This window comes from Camellia sinensis, chromosome 15, assembly GCF_055761805.1.
Source record: "Camellia sinensis isolate YWXY chromosome 15, ASM5576180v1, whole genome shotgun sequence".
NCBI classification, from domain to species: Eukaryota; Viridiplantae; Streptophyta; class Magnoliopsida; order Ericales; family Theaceae; genus Camellia; species Camellia sinensis.
In genome coordinates, this window is record NC_138975.1 from 24,827,727 (window position 1) to 24,844,611 (window position 16,885).

A 16,885-nucleotide genomic window follows, 5' to 3' on the forward strand; every position below is an offset into this window, starting at 1 on the left:
ATCTCAATATGAGACAAGTCCAATTCTTTATGTTTGATTGGAGAATTTAGAAAATGATTTAAAAAAAAAGAAAGAAAAAAGATAAATATAAAATAAAACATATTTATATTTTATCTAATTATATATATATTTTCTTCTTCTTTTTTAAATTTCTCAACAAACACGATAGAAACAAAATGGTAAAACTCCAGTGGGTACGAATAAAACCACTCCTCCTTATGTTTTTTATGGGAGCAGAAAAAATTCATATAAATTGGGACGGAGAAGTGGGAATGAAATCGAGACGAGTAAATTGTCATCCCTAGATTAGAAGGATATGTTTGTTGTAGCTAATTTGCAAAACAATTGTACATATAGGCAGACCAATTAAGAGTAGGGCAAATTACATATACACCCCTCGAGGTTTGGCTAAATTACAGATGTCCCTGAGGTTTCAGAAATTACGAATTCCTCCCTGAATGCTATATTTGCATAAGAAATTAGGGGGTAATTTGTTATGAAATATAAACCTCAGGGGGCAAATTGTTATGAAAATACAAACCTCAGGGGGCGGGATGTAATTTCTGAAACCTCAGGGATATCTGTAATTTAGCCAAACCTCGAGGGGTGTATATGTAATTTGCCCTTAAGAGTAAATATGGACCCCAATCACAACACATGTTTTTGAAAGAGAGCCACAACGACCCGAACCAGACTCCAATCCACCGTCGTACTCCACACACTCCTCCTCCCTCACGACTCTCTCTCTCTCTCTCTCTCTCTCTCTCTCTATACATATATATGTTCTCTCGCTCTCTCTCTACCGATTGCCGTTGGAAGCGAGTGACGACACACCCAAAAAAGTGCAAAAAAAATCTAACCCATCTTCGTCTCTGTAAAGATCTAGGGTTTTCGACACCCTAACTCAACCTTGCACAGATCGCTACCCCAAAATCACCCCAATTTACAATCCAATTCAATTCCTTGCTTGAATTAGGGTTTTGATTTGTCCGTGAATTGTTGAGATTTTTTTGGTTGTTGATGTTTTTTCACTGAAGTTAGGGTTTTTTTGTTTGTTTGAAGAGATGGCGGCTGTAGGGGAGGAAGAGGGGGAGTATGAGAGTGATCCGGAGGAATTGAAGCGGTCGCTGACGATGCGGAGGAGAGAGGCGAGCGATGATGAGGGCGAGGAAGGAGATGGGGGAGAGAGAGAGAGGAGGAGGGTTGATTCGATGGCTGGGATTGCGTCTGATGGGGAATCGGAGGGGCAGGGTGCTCCGGCGGATTATGATGATGATGAATCGGAGATAGAGGAAGAAGAAGAGTTGGAGGAGTATGAGGAAGAGGAGTTGGGGTTTGGGGAAGAGGAGGTGGAGGTGGGGGAAGATGATGAGAGAGGAGGCAAAGATGATGTAGAAGTTGGGAACAAGGTTGAGGCTGTGGAAGCTGGAGGTGAAGTGGTGGCAAGGGAATTGGATGGGGACAGAGAGAGATCTGTCGGGGAATCGACGGAGGTTCAGGGAGTGAATCAGGTTGAAGAGGAGAAGAAAGAGAATGAGCCTTTTGCCGTGCCAACGGCGGGTGCTTTTTACATGCACGACGATAGGTTTCGCGACAATGCTGGTGGTCGACACAGGTATTGCCATCAAGTTTTGATTCTAGATGGTTTATAGCATCAATTTTCATAGTTATATTGTAGAGTGTGTTTGTGGATATTTTTCTCACTGATATGCATTTGAATAAAGTTTATTGGTGGTCCTGCAGACAAGACAAAGTTCATAAAGAAGAAATAAGATTTTCTTAAAAATGTGAACTTGAACCATTTAATGCTTACTGATTTTAACTTGGTCAGCTACATATGTATTAACTTAAATTACTGGAGTAAGACTTATATAGCAGCAATTGCGTAAAGTAACTGCCTTACTTTTTGGTTCTAGTACTACCAGCCAATTAACCCATTATTGTTCGCCATATTGGTGCTAATGGATACACCTGTGAAGGAGGCTTGGATTGGTTGATTGGGGTTGGTTGGTTGGTTGGCTGGCTGGCTGGCTAGGGTTGTGTCTGGGGACTTATCCTCCTCTAGCAGTGGATTGGAGAACGGGTCTGAAGATGGGGAGGGTTATGGTTTTCACGTGAGTGGTGAGTGCAAGATGGGGCATGATGGTTAGGTGGTGGATCAATGGCAACCTCCAATTGTAGATTGGTGCAAATCTCAGGGTCGTGTGAGGAAGTGATGTTGGCGCATGAGCTGTACTTGCCGAGAAAGCATGTGAGTGAGGTAGGGTTGGTTAGAGGATGGACGACATGTGGAGGAAGGTACAGTAAGGTTATGAATTTTGAGACAGGGTGGAATACAACTTTTTGGCGTTGATAGACAAATGGTTGAGGATAGGCTACGTGGCAGGGCAGTTAGGAACTGAACTTGAGCCAAGCATGATGTTTGGGTCTGGGCTGGTCATTTCATATTCCAGTAAGACTTTGTGTCAGAACAAGGTGTTTGGTATCGGCTGTGGGGGGTTCCAAATAATGTAGGCCCAATTTGTGTGTAGGCTCCGGTGACTCGTCTCTTTGGCATCACAAGGTGGGCTTTCAGTTTGATGGGCTTTTCATAAGCTGGGTCAAGTCAAGCTTCACCTTTAGGAATTAAACCCAATATTGAGGGGTTTTTTCATTTTAGGCCAGCCCAAGATGTCGAGTAAGGATCTTAGATTGGAGTAACCTAGCCTTTGTCTTTAGCTATTCCATTGGATCGCAATGTAGTACACATTGTTCTGTAGATTCCTGTGATGGAGGAGAGGTAGCTTCGTCTTCATCTAAGCAAGTTGCCGATGGTGTTATGGATCAATGTTTTCTAAATAATAGATGGTGGGCCTTAGCTGAAGTTGAAGAGGGTGGTAAGGAAGGGGGTCCCAAAATGATTTTGTTTCAGATAGCACTTGGAAAGGTGGGAAAAGTGGTTGGGGCGGTAGAAGAGGAAGCGGTGGATCACCTAGAGGAGTGTACGGAGGGCACTAGTGATCTACTATCAAAGATGGAGGGAGTAGAGTGGGTCAAAGATTATGGCGACTTCTTGCAACACTAATTTGGAGTTGGGTGATTGGGGTTGGGGATGTTTCATTGAAAATAAATATGGAGGTGGCATGCACAGATTTGATGTTTGAAGATGGATATTTGTCAGAGCTGTTTGTTTACTAGGGTTTGGCAATCTTGGTGATGAAAGGTTACACTCTCAATGTTGCATTCCTATGGTTGTTTTGCCACTGTTGAAGGAGGCTTTTTGTGATGGGGGCTCGAGGCCAGGGAGGTGGCATAGGGGTCTCTTTTGGGGGCTTTGAGAAGGAAGGTCTACAACTTTTGGAGGACATTAATAAAAAAGTGGAGATAGGATGGTTGTACTGCCTGTAAGGGTAATTGTAAAGCCTCTTTGGCAAATAGGAAGGAAAGGGAATCAAAGTGGTTGCATTGTTCGATAAATTATGATTGTAATTTATAGGAAAGATAGTGAGGTTTTTCAGCTATTATTAATTGTTGAAGACGTCTTTTTTTTTTCTTTTTTTTAACTTGGGAAATGCCCCCTTGGCACCCTTTTAATTTGAGATTTTTTATATTATAAAAAATCCATGTAAGCACTCTTATTTCAATTAAGTTTATTTTATGAATGTGCTGTTTTTAGTAACTCAGCATTCTATCCGTAATAAAAAATAATATTTAATTTTATCAAAGTTTTAAAAAGAGGTCGCAACAGTTACGTAATGTCGTTACGTAATGGTTACGTAACGGTTGTGGTGGTTACCACCATCCGTTACGGCCGTTGTAGCGGTGTAACGGAAATTCACATGTGTAACGACCGTAACGGTCCGTTAGACACCATTACACGGTTTCAAAATGTGCCGTTACATAACGATTGTGGCGGTAGACACCACGCGTTACCCCTGCTTTTGCGGTGTGATTGAGATTCACAAGTGTGTCAGCTGTAGTGGCTATCGTAGCGACCATAACGGTGCCGTAACAACTGTAATGGCCCGTTACGCACTGTTACGTAACGGTTTCGAACTGCTTCTTTCGCATCGGGGGGGGAAGAGCTAAAAATGGAGGAAAAGGGATAGAGAGAGAAGAGGGAAGATGGAGGAGTAAGAGATAGAGAGAGAGAGAGAAGAGGGAAGATCAAGAACCTGTTATTAATTTGTTGAAACTGTAAGACTTATGCTATTCTATTCGGCTGCTATCACTTAACCATTTTGTTTGTTTGTGTCTATCTATATACTGTTTGAAAATAATGATTAGTGTGGTCATTATCTATATGGCTTGATTAAAATATATATATATATATATTGAGGTTTTTATTTATTCTCTTAGTTTTGTCATTGTTTATCTTATATATAATATTTAGTAATTGATTTTTTTTGTAAAATATCTAGAAAACATAATACCTATAATTATATATTAATACATATTTTATACATGTCAAATTTTTTTTTTTGTTAGTTTATTTTATTTTTATTTACAGGTTATCCAAAAAAAGAATGAATATTCAAGTGATCCAAACTCAAAAAAAAAAAAAAAAAAACACTTTATAATTTATGTTTTAATCTTTATATGATTACTTTAGTATGTATAATTTATTTTTTAAAACTATTCAAGTTCAATTTTGTATATGCTTCCACAAGTATAATAATTAAAAAAATAATTTTTTACATCTAAGTCCAATAAAAAAAAAATTTGTCACAAGCGTAATGTGGATTTATGACATATAAAATCATTAATTATTAAAGTAAAATGTAAAAAACTCAGTTTATAGTGATTTAAAAATATGAAATATATTGGATCATACTTAAAAATTTATAAAAATTGATCAATATTTATTTTAAAACCCAATAAATATGATTATAGAAAAATAAATAAGTGTATTGGTAAGTTTTTTTTTCAAATTGTGCGAAAAATAAAAGAATTCACGATTCCGGTTACTGCAACCGTTACGCTATGGCTTTTACACCCTACAACTGCAACCGCACCATTGCCACCATTACGGCGACCGCTACCGCTTTTCAGAATGTTGAATTTAATTTAATTGAGCATATAGCCTTTGACCATTGGTTCAATGGTAAAATCTTGACTTCAAGTCTCGGGACAACTACTTTGTGCACTATGCCAAAGGTTAGGTGTGTACCTAATCTTTGCCCTCCCAAACACACATTAATTTGTACTATTTGAGTGCTGTTTTTTTTTTAAATTTTTTTTATATATATAGCCTTTGACAGAGCGGACAGGCAAAAAAGGATTCATGTAATTGATCCTACTTGATTGGGACACATCACTTAGTGTGGTCAGCGCATGTCTGCTCTTAGTGCAGGAAGGGAATGACTGATTGATAGCCTTTGATTTTTGAATTCTGACTTTTAAAGCATTGGATCAGTGGCTTCTGTAACCTCCCCCTGTCCCATTTTTCATCTTCTATTAAGGCCTTACCCAGTGCACACGACTCCCGATTCTAGCATAGTTTGGGAAAGGCAGTAAGTAGGCTGTCTACCCTCACTTTTGCTCCTACCCAAGGTTTTGAAAAGCGGTTGCGGTCGCCGTAACGGTGGCGGTGGCATGGTTGCGGTTGCGGGGTGTAAAGGCTGTAGCGTAACGGTTGCGGTAACCAGAACCGTGAATTTTTTTATTTTTCGCACAATTTGAAAAAAATTTACTGATACGCATATTTTTTTCCCATGATCATATATATTGAGTTTAAAATAAATATTGATCAATTTTTGTAAATTTTTAAATATAATCTAATATATTTCATATTTTTAAATCACTATAAACTGAGTTTTTTACATTTTATTTTAATAATTAATGACTTTGTATTATACAAAAAACCGTTACGTAACAGTGCATAACAGGCCGTTACGACTATTATGGCACCATTACGACTGCTACGGCAGCCGCTACGGCCGACACACCTGTGAATCTCAATCACACTGCAAAAGCGGCCGTAACGGGTGGCGGTAACCACCAAAATCGTTACGTAACGGCATTACGTAACGGTTGCGGCTGCTTTTTAAAACCTTGCTCCTACCATTGTCAATGCTGAATGCAACTCACTGTAATGAGAATTTTATATGAACAGAGTTTCTTCCACTTCTGCATAGGCTTCCACATAATACTCATTGTTGCTTTGATTTCAATAGTGGTGACCTGTTTTTATTTTATTCTACTAATTGTATTTGTTCAGGCGAACACTTGGTGGAAGAAAGTTGTGGGAGTCAAAAGATAACAGGAAATGGGGGCATGATAAGTTTGAAGAGATGACTCTCCAGGATAGGCGTTATGAAGAGGTGAAGGCTGTATTGATTGATTAATGTTGCTCTTAACTCTTAAAAAATACCATTTTTTTCCTATAAAAAGTCTTCCCTTCTGATTATGCCTAAGTACATTTTCCAGGGTACAAGGAACTCTAGAGGTAATTATCGAGCTCGTGGAAAAAATCGAGGCATAGATCGTGGATATACTAGAGGTAACAAGTCTAAAGCCTACAACAATAACAATCAGAACAACGGACCTAAGAGTGTGAGAGGCAGAGGCCCCAGAAGGTATGAGCCTTTGAAAAACATCGAGGCACCTCCAATGCAATACAAACAGTGAGTAGAAAGTTTGAGATTATCAAGTTTATAGAATTTCTTTGGGTTCATCAAGATTTTCTGAATAATCTTCCGTATTTGTTTGTATGTAGTAGATCTGGGAAGTCTATTGAGAAAACTTCACATCATACTTCTGGGAGAGCACCTACAGCCACATCAAATGCGGATTCTGATACAGTTTCTTCTAGGAAACAAGCGTTTGGATCAAGCTTGAGTTCCGCTTCCCCGCCATTTTACCCTTCTGGTTCTAATAAGGAAATTACTTTAACACAGAAAAGGGATGCACAAGCTGGAACTATCAATCGGAACCCTCGGTCTGCTGTTGTGGATGAGAACTTTTCTATGTCACAATCCAATTCAATGATGAGAGGAAAGAACGTAGTTGAAAAGCTTCATATCAATGATTCCATTTCTGCAAATACTGGAAAACCTTCAACGAGCTTGCCTTTGCCACCTTCTGGATCTTTTGTAGTCAATACTACTCAACCTCTTCAGCCAAGGGTGCAGGGGAGAGGTCTAGCCTCTGTGCAAATGACTTTTCAACCAGGAGCACTTCATAACCAAGTCAGCAGAGCTTCTCCACCAACCCAACACCATACTATCCAACGAAATCCTGCTCAAAGCCGAGTTCAACCTTCTTTGCAAGCTTCTGTTCAGCAGTCGGGACAGCGTCCTGGTAGTGGATCTCAAACTTCATCGCCACCAAAGGCAGCTTTGTCGATAAATTCTTTTGAATCTGGAGAATTGGAATCTCCTCCAGAATCAAGTAAATCCAAGACTGCATTGGTTGGAAAAGGAAAAGGCGGTGTTCAAGGTAGTGGAATGAGCTCTTTTCTGTACGGTGGGGCTCAGGTCATGGGAACTTCTGGTAGTATGGGCAGTGGTCATGGTGATCAGAACTTTGGTGCAACTCCTGCGTTCTTGCCAGGTGAAGCTTCACAATCTGCTTTATACTTTTACTTGTCAAGGGAGAAACCAAACCAAATAAAAAACTAAACGAAACCATGTATCCCATTCAAGTGAAGTTAGCTACTGGAATTCTTTTTCATCATTTTGCTTTGTCAGGGGGCTATATTGCTAGTTAAATTAAATAAATTTATGTTGTATTTTACTACAACATTCTATTTCAGTTTAGGTCTTTCCCCAACATTTTCATTTAGGGGAGTCATATCACCCATTCTTACAATTGCATCACTATCTTCATTGTACATGACCAAATCATCTTAGTCTATTATTTATCTACTCATCTTCAATTGGTGCTACTCTTACTATTTCATGAATGTTGAATTCTATCTTTTCTTGTCATACCACAAATTCATCTAAGCATCTTCATCTTAGCCATACTCATTTTATGAAATTTATTGTTTCTTAATTGCCCACATTCTATCATGAAAAGCATCACTCTTGATCCTCCTTAATAATCGAACCTATGTAATGAAATTGTTCACTCTGTGTTATCTCTTGCACAAACCTAAGCCTGAGTTTACTTACATTTAGTATCAATAGCATAATAACCCCCCCTCCTCCCCTGTGCTTGCTTAAATCATTTTGTGTGGTTGCATTGAAAATGGGATGACTATTTAGTTGTTTAATATTGGTTATTTTGATGTTGAAAGTTTCAAGATTATTGCTCCTTGTTCTTTTGCTTTTTTCTTAATGTTCTCAACCACATAAAAGCTCTAATTTTGTGATGGTTTGACATGCAGTAATGCCGTTTGGGGGCCAGCATCCAGGTGGTATGGGAGTTCCTGCTGTTGGCATGGCTTTCCCTGGTTATGTTGCTCAACCACAGCTTGGGTTGGGAAATTCTGAGATGACATGGTATTTTACCTTTTCCCTCTGTCAAGTGTAATATTATTTGTTTCATCAATTCTCTTTTGATTCATAGCTTTTAGGGAGATAATTAATTCGTCAATTTTTTAATTAGTTATATGATATATCTTATGGAGTGGGAGATATGAGCCTCATGAGAATGACCTGTTAATAATAGATATTTTCAAGCTATTCCATAATTATTTTTTTTTTGGTTTTTGGTTTTGTGTCAGTGGAAGAGAATAGTCAGATGAAAAAAAACTTTGGTTGTGTTTGGTATGCAGTTGTAATCATGATTTTACACTCATATTTAAGTGTCGTGTTTGGTTATAACTTTGAAAAATTAATTCCACACACTTTTGCAAACTCGTTTCAGGCGGGGTTTTGATATTTTCAGAAATTTTTAAAATTTTTTATGAGTTTTAAATAGAATTTTGGGTTGTGTGTTTGGTTATGAGGTGCAAGCTTTTTAGTCAAATATCATGTCACATCAAAAATTTCAAGCTCAATTCAAAACTCATGACCAAGCAAATTTTCCACACTCAAATCATAATTCCAAAACTCATAAACTCAAAATACAACTCTATTCTCAAATCATAATTCTAAAACTCTACCAAACGCTACCTTTTTTTTTGTCATTTTAATGAATGGACCTTAACAAATGATTGACAGTTACATGTATGTCAATTGTTTATATGGCTAATGCTCCATGTGAATTGTTCTTTCCTAATATGTTTTTCTTATTAAGTTGATATAGTTTTTAGGAGCATTAGTAAAAATTTAAATGCTTTCATTCAGAAAACTACGTTTTAGATTAGCTGGGCTGGCATGATCTGGTGGTATTTTTGTGTATATACAAGCTCTCTAGCTCCCACTACATATGTATGTATGTATGTATGTATGTATGTATGTATGTATACAAGCTCAGTGTACTATGAACCCATCAAGTTTTACAGAAGATATTAACTGATTATTACAACTACCACTACCACTACCCCATTTTTGTCGTTCTTGTTATTTTTAAGGGGTGACAGTGGTTTGTTTTTTATGTCCAGGCTACCGGTTTTGGCTGGTGCTGCAGGAGCTTTGGGGGCAACATATTGCTCACCCTATATTACTGTTGATGGTGCTTACCACTCCCGGCCATCAGGGCAGGCATCTTCCTCAGGAGCTTCCAGGTTAGCTGCCAATTGGTTTCTAGTCTCGTTTTAATCTTCTGATTATATATACACGTGTGTGTGTGTGTGTGTTCTCGCGTTTGGTTACATCTCTTTTGAATGTTTCTTTCTTTTTCTTTTTTTCTTTTATTGGCAACAAGAAGGAAACTTTTATTAAAAGAAAAGAGTACAGCGAGAGGACAAGGAGTCCTCCAAGAAAACAACAAAACGACAAAACAATTACAAGATTCCTTCTTGTTGCCAACAAAACATCTACATCACTTTTGAATGGATGATCGACAAAGTTTTGTTTTTTTGTGTCAATTTGTTAAGATGGTTTCCTCAAGTTACTTCCTCAAGTCATTTTCTCTTCTGCTGTCCTATAGCTGGAAGCATATTAAGAGTGAAAGCTTAGAATGCTTTTTAGGGTCCTTGCATGTGCTTTTGCCCATTTTTTCACCCCGCGTGTGGCATATTATGGTGCAATTTTCTTGTCCCTTTTTTTACACCTAGCATGTGGCATATCCCAAGCTTAGTTGCAGGAATCGTGCAACTCGGTGGTGAGCGATTCCGCGTTTCCTAGAAAGAAACGTGTAAAAATCGCGTTTCTGTGGAGAGAGAAACGCGATTCAATCAACGATAGGATCGTAAAGGGGAGAGAGAGAGAGAGAAACCTGGTCTTGCCATCGATCTGTTACATGGATTCATTGGTTTAGGGCATGGGTTTTTCGGACACGTCTTCGATCTTTTACATAGCCTTCGATCTCTGTTACATCGCCTTCAATCTGGTCACGATCTCCTCTTCACTCTCTGTCTTCATCTCTCTCGATCTCCTCTTCTGTCTCTTCTTCAGCATCTCCTCGTCATCTCATCGTCGTCTTCTTTGTTGTCGTCGTCGTCGTCTCTTCTTCTCTCTCTCTCTCTCTCTCTCTCTCTCTCTCTCTCTCGTCGATCTGTGTCCCCGCCCGTTTTTAACATTTAATGAATATAATAAATAATATAATTATAATATAATTTGTTATATAATAAATAATATAATTTGTTATATAATAAATCTAATTAAATCATATATAATAAAAAAAAAATCTAATAAAATTTATAAAATAAATCATCCAATTTATTATTATTTATTTTAACATATTTTATTATTCCTTATTTGTTATATTTTTTTTATTTATAATATATATATCAATTAAAAATAAAAAAATAAATTAACAATAACATATTATTTAAAAAATATAATAAATAAATAAAATAATTAATGTGTATTATAAAAAATATTTATAAAAAAATTTCTAATGTGTATTAAAATATATATATATATATATTACCGCTTCCCGAGGCGCTCCCAACCTAAGAAACTTCTATCAGCTCACGCTTCCCCGCTCCCGCTCCCGCTTCCGCTTCGTGCAACTAAGATCCCAAGTTTATGTTTCTACATATATATATGTTTATGTTTGTATACATAGTATGGCATAACAACTCATACGCATCCTCTCTTTTTCGCTTTTTTTCTCCCCTATTTGTCATCTAGTCCCCCAAGATGCCTCAGATCTTTTCTTTTTTCATTTTAAGTTCTAATTTGAGCAGTTTTTGTATGTCTGGTTTTTTTAAATTAAAAAAAAAAAATTCTTTTGGCAATATTTTATTTTATTTTCCCTTTTCCTTCTTGAGCTAAGCATAGAATTATATCATTAGGTACAATATGTTACTGATTTTATGTTCTTTCTTATAACTGCGATGATTGCTAATTACAGTTATAAGTTATTGCTTTAATTAAAAAAAATTGAGAGCCTGGTCCTTTGAAAGAGAATAGGCAATGTTGTTCTTGCAGTTTGAGTGAAGGGAGATTAATGTTTTACTTTCATGTTCTTTTTCAGCAAAGAAAACAATTCAAACAAACCAAATAACGAGTGGAAGCCTTCACAGAGACCCGGTTAGACATATAATCGTTGCCTTTTGATTTTTTATTTATTTATTGATTTTAGTGGCTAAACTTGAAACTAGCATGACTTAATCAGTTTCCTTTATCTCATAGTTGAACTAACCCTTCTATGCAGAGGTTGCGAGTGATGAGTTTGGTCAACGGCAAAAAAATACTCGCAGGCAAGTTGGATTTCATCAACTTCTCTGAGTGCAGAGGAGACCACTTTCTGCCATTATCTCCTTTTACAGTCCATCTCTAGCCATATCCTGATTTTTTTCTTGAAAATTATTTTGAGTTTTTTATTTTCTGTGTGCAGATATACGGAGATGAATTTTGGCCCGTGAAGTACTTAGATAGATTGAGCCTATTTGAATAAGCAGATAAAGGTTAAATTTTTCCTATTAAACGTTGGCATATTTTGTTGTTGCAAGTTGCAACATTCTGAATTGTGCTTTTTTGGTGCTGCAGGTCCTGTCCCAGGCCCTTCGTAATCTTCAGTATTTGTTCTGGAGCACTTTGGGCAACAGTATGCTCCATGATATGTTAGGTAATGACTTGGTTCTTGAGTTGTATTGTTAATGCTCACATACTTGTTTATCTATTTTATATGTAATGGTTATGATCATGTTCCTTGCATTGGGCTTAAATAATCTGAATTGCCGTGTGACTGAAAGGCTCAACTTGTGAAAAAACTGTACATCCATGCCAATTTTTGTGTGAATCTTTCCATTTTTTTTTGAAATCCTGAACAATGCCCCAACTATATATATATGGATTAAGTATTACATTTACATACAAGGGGTAGCTTTAAGTGGCTGAAACACACAATGGAAGCAGGTTTGGGTTGAAATTTCTAAAAGCTGATTATTGGGGTTGTGTACATTTTGACTACAAGTATTTGTTTGTTTATGTTAATCCAAATGATTGAATTTACATGATTGCCGATACATGAATTTCAGTAGTATTACTTACAGAACATATGTAGAAGATTTTTATAGTCATTTCATTTGTGCGACCATGGTCTCTGGGAGTTGGTAATTTTGGAAAAAGGTTTTAGATAATTTTAACCAAGTGCAGTGATTTTAGGAGTACCTAGGCGTGTGTTGGCCATGTTTCTCTTCACAACTCAAATATAAATTATAAATTCAGATATGCCTCTGCTTTGTAATCTTGAATTTAGGCATATATGATAACGGCAGTGTTTTTTGTCCAACTTGGTTGACTATGTTCTCAGGAATTTTGGCCTCTTTTGGGAAGGGAAAAAAAAAGCCAGCTTATTGGCTTATGACAAGGTTGTGTTTGGATCCTGGATTTATGGAAGAAAAAGAAAAGGGAAGGCAAAGTGAAAAAGTAATTAGCTTCTATTCCATTCACTTTTTTCCCTTCCCTTCTCGTTTCCCACTACAACCCCTATTCAAATCTTTGATCCAAACACAGCCTAATTCTAATTCAGATAATTGCTTTTCTTCAATTTTTGTAGATTTTTTGGAATTTAGTCATATCAGAACTTGTTTAATTTTGTCAACTCAATAATGTAAAGTTTGGATCTTATGTTTTATCATTATAATATGACAAAATGTGGAATCTAATTCTCCGTTCCTCCTTCCCCTCCCACTTCCACTTTTTGGGCAACAAATGATTGTGGAAATGGAACTACCTTCAGCAATTGGGATTTGCGGAAATTTTTTTCATGTATGTGAATGATGCATTAGTCCATTTTCTGTGTTTTGTATCGCGAAAGTTGAGTCAACTTGGTTTAGTTTTGAATATATAGGCGCTATTTGAGCTTTTTTTTCCCTCCATTTTAAATACAATGTACTTTAGTTCCTTTCAGGTTATCGGTTATTACCCTCTCCATCTCTGATTTTATTATCGTTTCAGGTATATGTGACAAACGCCTGCTCATGCTGTGGTCATTTGGAAAACACTGCAGCCTGATGGGTGGCAGTTCTTTGTGCAAATGTGCGGTATGAAAATGCAATTAGAGAACCTTTCAACTTTTCAGTATATATCATGGAAATTGGACTAATTTCTGATATTATTTTTATCTTTAATTTCAGGTTTTCCTGTGGCTTTGTTTTTTTTTTTTTTTTTCTTCTTTTTTTTTAATCTTGTGAAAGCTTGTGAGAATTGTTGGCGGGCTTCTTTGAAAATTAGAATAAAAAAAAAGGAGATCCAAAAAGGACAGGTGTATTATGCAGAAGCTGTTTGGTTAGTGAAGTTGACTGCTGTGTTCTTAGGGAATGGTACATCTCATGGGTTTTTTTTTTTTTTTATATTTTTATTATTATTATTTAAATTCATCTATAGTGGCCTCAAGTTGCTCGGTCATTAATTGTTGTTTTGAGGGGTACCTTTAATGATTGGGATTTCTTATTTTGTAAGTTGAGAGAGATTATCTACTTGTGGAGACAAAGCTTTATATGTCAAGAGGACTTGTAACTGTACTGCCATTATGATGGTTGGTGTATTGCATATGAGTTTTATGAATGTTGTGGTGAACTTATGATTAACTGATGATTTATAGGTGATGGAATGATGGATTTTCAATACGAGTATTGTTAACATGTGCCCTTAGCATATATCTTAAGAGAGTTTAAAAGTATTGTATCTTATTTATTGCTTTCACTTCATACTTTTCAGCTTTTTAACATATGTTCTAAGGGCATACATTGCCAAAATCCTTATTTTGTAACTTTTGCCGTGTTTGTTTATTTATATTATCACACATGTTACGTATACAAATTAATGTACTAATTAGTGTATCAATATTAGTTATGACATTATTATTTACTCTACTCATTATATAAATTACAAATATTAAAAATATTTTAAATTATCTCGCATTGTTAATTAGTATACTAGTTAGTGCATTAATTAGTGTATATAGTATTCATCTACACATTAAGCTTTAATTTTCCTTTTGTCTACTTTTAATAACTAACAGGTGAGAGGGTGACATTAGGAGACACCGACTTCAGTGCTTGTAATAATGGTTGCTTTGACTTGATGCAGTTAGGTTGATGGAAAGAACAATGAAATGGGTTGTAGTTGCCTTCATTGTAATTATTAAAGAATTGGGATTTTTCTCTTCTTGATATTTTCAACTCGAATGTGTTGTTGGCCTTTTGGTGGCCTTGTCATAGAATTTATTCAAATTATTCATTTTGTAATATGTTTTTACCAAATTATATATGCAAACAATTATATTGTTGATCAAATTGTAGTTACATAATTAGATAATTTATTTTTTGTTTATAAAAAATAAATGAATGATAAATATAATTTTGAAAACATGACTCATGTAGTACAATTATCTAATTAATTTAATTTTTTTATTAATGATTAATTTATTAAAAAATTAAGATAAGCAATTTAAATCGGATTGATATGAATCTGTTGAAACCCAATAGTAGCACAACTGAAGAGAATTTCATTTCATTATATATTAGAATATACATGACAACTTTAATTGTGATTTTGAAAGGGAAAATACCCATTTCAACTACATGAGGTAGGAAAGATACACTTGTGTATATTTTATTAGATTCAAGAAGAGCATATATATATATATTAGCGGTTGACCTGTGTATTACACATTTTTTTTAAAAAAAAAAAAATTTATTTGATGGTACAATATGTGTTATAAAAGAATAATTTTAATTTTAATTTAAAATTAAGATTAAAGCATGATTTTGAAAAAAAATTAAGATACGCAATTTAAACCGGATTGATATGAATCTGTTGCAATGCAATAAGAGTACAACTGAAGAGAATTTCATTTCATTATATATTAGAATATATATGACAACTTTAATTGTGATTTTGAAAGGGAAAATACGCATTTCAACAACCAACAATGCTAGAGGGTCACAATGGCTTAAAACTGTCAAAACGACGTCGTTTTGGCAGTTTTGAGTCATTGTGGCCACAAAAATTGTAGCCCTCAAACATTTTTCTTCAACAACTACCCGAGGTAGGAAAGATACACATGTGTATATTTTATTAGATTCAAGAAGAGCAAATATATATATATATATATATATTAGCAGTTGGCCCGTGCAATATATATGGTTTTTTTTATAAAAAAATTATTTGATGGTACAATGTGTTATAAAAAAACTAGCGTATGCCCGTATCTAAACGCACGGTGTAAATAATATTAAGATTAAAATGCAGTTATAAAAATATGTTTAACAGACTATACTCTACAATTCCAAACAAATCAAATATAAAAAAAATTAAATATCAAATAATGCACACCAACTAGTGCTTTGCAATTTAAAAGAAATTAAAACTAAAATGCACACCAATTAGTGCTACTGCTGCCAATCAAATTATAACTACATAAGAAAAACAAATATTATATTGTCATATACCAAAAGAGTGGATTAAAACTTTATTTAAAAAAGTGGGTTAAAGCTTTTCAAACATAATTTTATGACCAAAAAAAAAAAACTGTTTAATCAGCAATTTAAACAATTGGTAATGAAAAAAAAAAACTTGATATTTGTTATTAGACAAATGAGACACTTGGTAATGAAAAAAAAAAAGAAAAGAAAAGAAGCAGAAAAATGTCATAGACAAACCATACCTATATATATAATGAATAACCATCAGCCAAACCATACCTATACATGAATAACTTACAAAGCAAGACCATAACGAGGAGTTCACGCAAACCATATCTATATAATATTCATACACCCAATTAAATTCCTTGAGACCTTGAACCCAAAGTAATGAAACTCAAGGATCTTAAACCTCAAAAACAGGTTCTAAGTGCTTCTTTGAAGTCCTTTAGCAACAATTGTTTAAAGCTGAATTCAAGTTATTAATTTAGAAAATAAACACACATGTTTCAAGTTGTACGCATATGAATAAGTTGATTGGGTTGATTATATGATTTTTTATATATTAAATTCAATATCTATCCGAGATAAGAATTAAATTCATCAATCTCAACCACAGCCAACTGGTCGAAACCACCCCCATCGTATTCTGCTGATCGGGTCGGTTCTTCAAGTAATCCCAACACTATTTAAATTTATTTTTTAATCCCAACATTATTTAAATTTATTATAAATTTAATCCCAATACTATTTAAATTTATTTTTTAATTTGATAAAATTAAATTTAATCCCAACACTATTTAAATTTATTATAAATTTAATCCCAACACGGATTAAATTTAAATTTAATCCCAACACTATTTAAATTTAAATTTAATCCCAACACTATTATTTTTTAATCCCAACACTATTAAAATTTAGGGGTTTTTTTTTAAGGTCCCTGGTATTATGATTTTATAACATAAAGGACACTCAATATTTTCATGATATCTAAGGTCCCTCAACATCAATCCAGAGAAAATTCGATCCAGA

At 35.1% G+C, this 16,885-nt stretch overlaps 1 protein-coding gene across 6 annotated transcripts; it reads left to right on the forward strand.

Moving 5' to 3' along the window:
- The first annotated feature begins 631 nt into the window (after nucleotides 1-631).
- On the forward strand, nucleotides 632-14,014 carry LOC114304766 (protein MLN51 homolog). Of its 6 annotated transcripts, none has more exons than XM_028249918.2 (13): nucleotides 632-1,615; nucleotides 6,200-6,302; nucleotides 6,409-6,605; nucleotides 6,698-7,533; nucleotides 8,312-8,426; nucleotides 9,473-9,595; nucleotides 11,455-11,510; nucleotides 11,635-11,680; nucleotides 11,818-11,887; nucleotides 11,970-12,048; nucleotides 13,165-13,193; nucleotides 13,383-13,468; nucleotides 13,562-14,014. In XM_028249918.2, exons 1-9 carry the CDS (start codon nucleotides 1,065-1,067, stop codon nucleotides 11,843-11,845), a joined length of 2,055 nt encoding a protein of 684 aa, XP_028105719.2. In that variant the 5' UTR covers nucleotides 632-1,064; the 3' UTR covers nucleotides 11,846-11,887; nucleotides 11,970-12,048; nucleotides 13,165-13,193; nucleotides 13,383-13,468; nucleotides 13,562-14,014. The 6 variants fall into 6 exon arrangements, with proteins under 6 accessions (XP_028105719.2, XP_082765391.1, XP_028105717.2 ...); XM_082909265.1 differs by having other exon boundaries at nucleotides 6,701-7,533; XM_028249916.2 differs by lacking the exon at nucleotides 13,165-13,193.
- The last annotated feature ends 2,871 nt before the right edge of the window (nucleotides 14,015-16,885 follow it).